The following is a 6,831-nucleotide window of genomic DNA, read 5'->3' on the forward strand; positions in this document are numbered from 1 at the left end:
TCTATATTTCCAACAAGTAGCTCAATACATATTATCAATACTAGGAATAAGAAAAATCTACATAAAGACCTAACATCACTTATGTTGGTCCAAAAGGGGGTCCAATATTCAGGAACACACATTTTCAATAAATTACCAGCAACCATTAAAAACTTGGTTTCAGATAAAGCACAGTTTAAACAGAGTTTGAATGACTTTTTGATAGGCAATGCCTTCTACTCTATAGATGAATATCCTAACAGAGACTGTTAGGCCAGCTTAAGTAAAAATATGTTAGATATAAGTTTTGACAGCACTTGGTTGCAACAGTCAAAATTAGGTATTTTGTGTATGATAAATTTATTAATAGTGCATAACAATGTTTCATTCTGACAGCGTATTAATTCTGTAAATATTAGCTTTTCCAGTTTATTGTATTGTATTCACCTATTTTGACAATCTCATGACAAATGATCAGGGTAGTATTCATTATATTAAAATGTTTTGTGTTATACATTCTGACATGTTCCACACCCTCGAGAATCATCTCATTTTTTCGGTGTATGTAATGAAAACTGAATCAAATCAAATCCAATCACCATCTCTCATCATGTAATAACTTCACTTCTTCTTCTTCCCTTGTCGTCTCCTGTTTTTCCAGTACTCGTCCATCTCCTCCTCATGTTTTTCCCCCTTTATTCTATTCGTGTTGTTCTCAATCCCCTATTTCTTCTGCATTGAAAGCCTTTTATTTTTATTTACTTATTTTTTTTATTGAGGTGAGTCTCTACGGACTGCGTGGTAACAACCGACTTCACTCTAGTGTCCAGGTCTTGTTCTTGCTCCAGCTTTGACTTCCTGCCGGTATCTTCTGAGCCCCTGCAAGAAGTGCCTTTTTATGCTCTTCAGATAATGGTCCTCACTGTCTTTCGGATGTTGATGCCATGTTAAAACCTTGGTAGTTGGTCACCAATCTTCTAAATTTGTTCCTTTCAGGAATTTCTCTCTGAGATACCAATCTGCTTAAGATCTTTTTCACATTCTTTGAACCATCTCGGCCTCGTTTTCTTAGATAGGATGAAACTCCGTATTCTTTTTGTTAGTCAATCACCGTCCATTTTCATGAGATGACCATAAAATAACAATCATTTCTTTGTAATGGATGCTGTGATAGGTTCTGTCTCACTGCACGTGTCCTCATTTGCTCTCATTCGTCATTGTCCATCGACCCATCTATTACCTTAGGATTTTCCTTAATATCCTACACTCACGCTTTTCCAGCCACTCAGCTTGACCTTGTCTATTCGTGGTCAAAGTTTTGGATGCTTATAAGCCCTCAGGTTGTACAACTGTATTATAATGTTGGAACTTGGCCCATATACTCATAGACTTTTTGTTATAAGTATTCTTTGTCAGTTGGTATGCTTGGTCTAACTTCCTCATCCCGACAATTGCTTCTTCTTTTAATCCATTCTCCTGGTGGATGACTTCACCGAGATACCTGAAATTCTTAACTCATCCGATTTTTTCCCAGGTTGGTTATCTTCCATTCAGGTCCGTCACAGATGTTCGTCATATATTTTGTCTTTTGAATAGAGATCTGGAGTCTAACTTTTTTCATCAATTTCTGACAGCCTATTTATCTTGTTGATTGCTGACTCTATGTTGTTAGCAAAAATGGCCAGGTCAGCCGCAAAATCTAAGCAGTCAATGCACACCCCTTTGTTCTTAGGACCAAGTCTGAACCACTCTTCATTTGTTTCTTCTTGGGCTAATAACTTTCTCCACTCTCGAATGACATTTTCCAAGACACAATTGAAAAGGAGAGGGATAGTCCATCTCCTCGTCTTATGTCCGTTCTGATTGTAAAGGGTTCAGATACCTCACCCATAAGTTTAATTTTCGACACTGTGTTAGCAAGAGTTTGTTTGATCAGCTTTCTTGATGTATTATCCACCCCAAACTTTTCCAAAATATTCATTAATGCATGTCAGTCGATGGAGTCATATACTTTCTGAAAATCAACAAACATGACCACATAGTTATTTCTTCCAATTCTTTTTTGTACCTCATGATGTTCTTCAGGTTAAAGATCTGTTCTGCGCAAGAATCACCCTTTTGGAAACCAGCTTGATAGTCCCCAATCAGTTGGTTACAATGATCTTCTATTCTATTCTGTATCACTTTCGAGAGAATCTTATATGGAACAGATACTAAAGAGGTACCCCTATAGTTATTGACATTCTATTTATCACCTTTTTTGTGTAGACGATGGATTAAAGCTGACTGCCATTCAGTTGGTATCATCCTAGCTCTCCAGATCTCCTCAAAAAGTTGGACTAGTATATCTAGAGTTTCATTATTTGGCAGCTTCAGTAGTTCCACCACTATTGAATCCTCTCCAGCTGCCTTATTATTCTTAAAGTTGTTGATGATCTCTTTGGTCTCCTCTTTACTAGATGGAGATGAGGGGTAGTTTGTGGATTGGGGCACATACAGGGAATCTTTCTTTCGGTTCATCACAATTAAGTAGGTTTTCAAAGTAACGAGACATTATCTTGCAGTTTTTTTGTTGGTCAGGCCGAGTGTGGTGTGTGTACTGTAAGACCTTCAGTGCACACACCATCAGATTATTTGACTTGTTGCTCTAACAAAGTAAGCGAGTGTCAGCAATATGTCTCGTGGTCTTATCATGGCGTATTTATCTTCTGCCATTAGGTCAGACGATAGAAATGCCACTTGCACGCTGAGAGTAGCAGATTGACGGTGACCAACTTTAAACAGAACTTGATTAATTTTCACATACATTTATTAAAATAATAGCAAATAGAAAAATTACTTAACTTGGTTCTGGATGCTATTTACAATTGACAATCTGAAGTTCCTTTGGTATTGATACATTAATCTTATTCTCACATATATCTCGGGTACTTGACGAAAGTGTCTATACATTTATCTTCATGGCAATGTACAGGAATATGGTAATCTTATTAGGCGCAGACTGAATCTTGACTGTGGACTGGTACAGACAATTGTAGAACTCGTACAGACTGGTACAGACTATGCAGACTGGTACAGACTAATGCAGACTGGTGCAGACAAATGCAGACTGACTGGTTGAAGGTCTTTACACTCGTTATAATACCTCGCACGTTCATGTATCACTGCGCGAGTGTGATGCGCGAGGAGAAAGTGTTCTATCTTAGCAGCAATCTCATTGGCTGTGTTACATATTAATACGCGGATCGGCGGAAGCAGAATTTGGTCCGTCTCTGTGGCAGCGCCATCTCGTAGTGCGGAGATGGACGAGTGCTGCGCCTGCGCTGTTGTGCTTAGCGGGGCTCACTCTAGTGGGAAATTTGTGTATGCGCTGAATATGCGGAACTATGTACACAACACTGAGCTTTCCATTTTCGTCTCTAAAACAAAAACTAGGGGCTTGGTATCCTTTCAAATTCGATTTGAACGTCTGATAGAAGTCTCTGACATTGTTTATCTGGAAACGCTGATCGATCTGTTATAACTGCTGTTTCTCATGCAACTGCTTAGCCCTTCGTAGAGTTCTGGCTGCATATTTTCGAACTTCATCGAATACATCAAAATCATCAGGTCTCCTGGTAGAGTTCCACTTTTTCCATGCACTTGCTGTTTGGCCCACCACCTCACCACAAACCTCATTCCACCATGTATGATTCCTCTTTTTAGCTGTCAGGATTTTAGTATTAGCTGCTTGTTGGATCATGGAGTCAATGTCTGCCCATTTATGGGATTCAACTGTCAGTTACTGGTGGCATTGTTCCAATATGTTTTGATTGATTTTGAGCTTCGCAATATCATATTTATGAATTTTATTTCCGGTTTTCACGGTCTTATTGAGAGGGATGAAATTAATTTTGATCTTGGAGAGGTGATGATCCTTTTAAATTCAGTATTTTATCTGTAAAAAGGTTTCTTTCTATTATTTCTGATTGTTTGATGTTGTTTCTTTCTTATTTCTGTAATCCATGCTATCACTGATTCCTTCTTCCAGAACTACTCATTCAGTAGAGGTCTCTAAAAAAGATTAATCTTCTTTTAGCCATTACTTCTGATATTTTCTCAAAATTTTTGTAGATCTCCTCATTACTTCTCATTTTCCAGCCATCTGTAGCTTGTATTGCAACCATTATTTTCTAATAATGCTCCTTTGAGGAACCTCTGTTCTGTCCAGCTTATAGTTCATCATTAGGCATCCTCAACCATATAAACATCCTGGTCATACCACTGTGGGATAGTGTCTTAGTTTTGTTTTTTTAGTTGTACATTTCTTGTTGTAAATATCCTTTGTCAAACGATTTGCTCTCTCCAGTTTTCTGACTCTTGCATCTACTGTTAATTCTTCTAGTCCATTTTGTTGTACAGTTTGTCCAATATATTTAAATTTACTTCCTAATGCTATTTTACATTTTTGTTTTTCTAAGAGTGTTGATGCATTGTTTGAAATTGTCATCAATGTTGTTTTTTCAGCTGAAATTTTGGGACCAGCTCCCTTTGCTATTTCTTCCAAAAGATTTCTTTCAATAACTTTCTGCCAGATTTTTTGAAAGTATATCAGAATCATCTGCAGAAGCCAGGCAGTTTACCTTAATTCCATTTGTTTTTCATCCTAAAATTGTTGGTTCAATTTTGTGATTTTTTTTTCTCCAAATTCCAGATACTTTCTATTTTTTCTAGAATGCAGTGTACAGTAAAGGTGATAAACTGTCCCTTTGTCTAACATCAGTTTTTATTTCAAATGGTTGAGATACTTCTCCCATAAATTTAGCTTCTGCCATCCTATTTGCTAGTGTTTTGAGGATTATGTTTGCTTTAACACAAAATTCTTTGATGATTTTACCTATAATTTCTCTGCCTACCAAATCAAATGTTTTCTTGAAACCAATACATGATACTATTATAGGTTTGGTGATTAACAGTATGTGGAGAATTATCGATTTTCTAATAAACATCTGTTCTGTGCAGGGTATTCCCTTTCTAGAGCTCCTTGAGATTCTCCCAGTTATTTGTCTAAAGTTTCTACAACTCTGTCCAGAGAATTTTTGATAATATTTTGTATACCACTGGCAGAAGTGAGTCATCTCTGCAATTGTTGACATTTTGTGTGTCCCCTTTTTTTCATAGCTGTGAATTAATGCTTTCCATAATCTCTTCAGCTTTCCAAATGTTCTCAAACAGCAGTCGTAGATCATTTGTGTCTTCTGACTATTTCAATAATTTTTCTGTAGTGGAGTCTTCATTTGTTGCTTTGAAGTGTTGGAATGATTTGATGGCTTCATGAATTTATTGTTCTGTTAGTGGAAAATCTTCCTCCAGATGTTGTGGGACTGCTATTATATATTGCTACAATGTGCTGTTATTATTATTGTTGTTGTTGTTGTGGTTGTTTGGTTGCCTGTTCTTCAGCACTATCTTTCTGTTTCGTTTATCTATTTGCCGCCATTTTAGCCCATTTACCGGTATTTTCAGCTTGTTTTTCACTTATTTGACCTTTTGGTGGCTCCTCTTGAAGAGATCTTATTTCTCAGCATTTAAAATTACATCATCTGCTGCTCTTTCGCAACTCAATTTCATCATGTCCAGTCTAGTTTTTTCATTCATTTAACCATCCATCTTCCTTGACTCAAGATCCTGAATTTTCATCCTTAATTCTTGAACAGTCTCATTTCTCTTTTTACATTTTCCAGATGAAGAAACTTTTGGTCCTCAAAGCTAAAATTAGTATCAGTTTTTTTATTTGTTTCTGCCTATGGCTGCTATATCTCTTTAGTTAGAATATTTTCTCTCTCTGTATTTGATTATAGTCTAAGTCTGAATATTTTTATAAGTACATTTATTGCTGTAGCAATGAGTAAAATAAATTGTATTGCACTGCCTGTAGCATGTAGCACCATTTTGACTGTTAGTCCTCTTGCTGTACAAAAAGTAGCTTTGATGATTACTTAATGCAAGTATTTTGTAAGAGCTGTGGAATGGTTAGTATCTGTTTATATTTTTCTGATTAATTCAAGCTCGTCAATGCACATCCTGTGTTAAGGAAATGTTTGAACTGAATTTACTGTGTGTTAAATATAAGCAGTGGATCCATTGGGGTAGTCTTTTTGGTAGAAATATGTCAAGGTGAACAAAACAGGAGATGAAACTTCCTGGCAGATTAAAACTGTTTGCCCGACCGAGACTCGAACTCGGGACCTTTGCCTTTCGCAGGCAAGTGCTCTACCAAAGCACGACTCACGTCCGGTACTCACAGCTTTACTTCTGCCAGTACCTCGTTTCCGCTGCAGAGTGAAAATCTCATTCTGAAAACAGGAGATGGTGAAGGAAGAGAGGGAAAAGATCAACATTTGCTTCTCATCAGCAATATAACTGGGTTGCAACATTCAGTGAAAATTATCTGTGACAGGAAGTTGTCAGAAATACATTTTTTGAAGAAACTTTATGTTTGTATAAGCATTTATTAAATTTAAAAAGTTGGATTTCATCTGTTAATACAAAAGATAATGTTTTGCATTGCAGGCATGCTAAACCTGTCAAAGATGAAGAATCGGCCAATGATTCTTATTGGAGGATAACAGTATGTATAACTTAAACTTGAGATTCTTGAAAATAAAGCTAGTCAGTATTTCTTAACAGTACTGATTTAAATACATCTAAAGATCGCTGTTACCTAAATGAAAGTTGACGAGCAAAGTCTTAGTGGTCATTTGTATAAAATTGTCATAGGTGTTATTTACAAGAAGAGTAAATAGTTTCAATAGGAATGTGGTGAGACATTTAACAAATGTCATGACCACACATTAATAGGACCTTATAACG

At 36.6% G+C, this 6,831-nt stretch overlaps 1 protein-coding gene across 1 annotated transcript in view; it reads left to right on the plus strand.

Moving 5' to 3' along the window:
* The window catches only part of LOC124620367 (molybdenum cofactor biosynthesis protein 1-like), an 83,104-nt gene extending 76,517 nt beyond the window's left edge, over window positions 1–6,587 (plus strand). The window contains exon 7 of the mRNA XM_047147037.1: window positions 6,532–6,587. Within this exon, the coding sequence (XP_047002993.1) occupies window positions 6,532–6,587 (56 nt within the window). The remainder of the gene's footprint in view (window positions 1–6,531) is intronic.
* Window positions 6,588–6,831: the final 244 nt, after the last annotated feature.

The sequence above is a fragment of the Schistocerca americana genome, chromosome 6 (genome assembly GCF_021461395.2).
Source record: "Schistocerca americana isolate TAMUIC-IGC-003095 chromosome 6, iqSchAmer2.1, whole genome shotgun sequence".
Classification (NCBI taxonomy): Eukaryota; Metazoa; Arthropoda; class Insecta; order Orthoptera; family Acrididae; genus Schistocerca; species Schistocerca americana.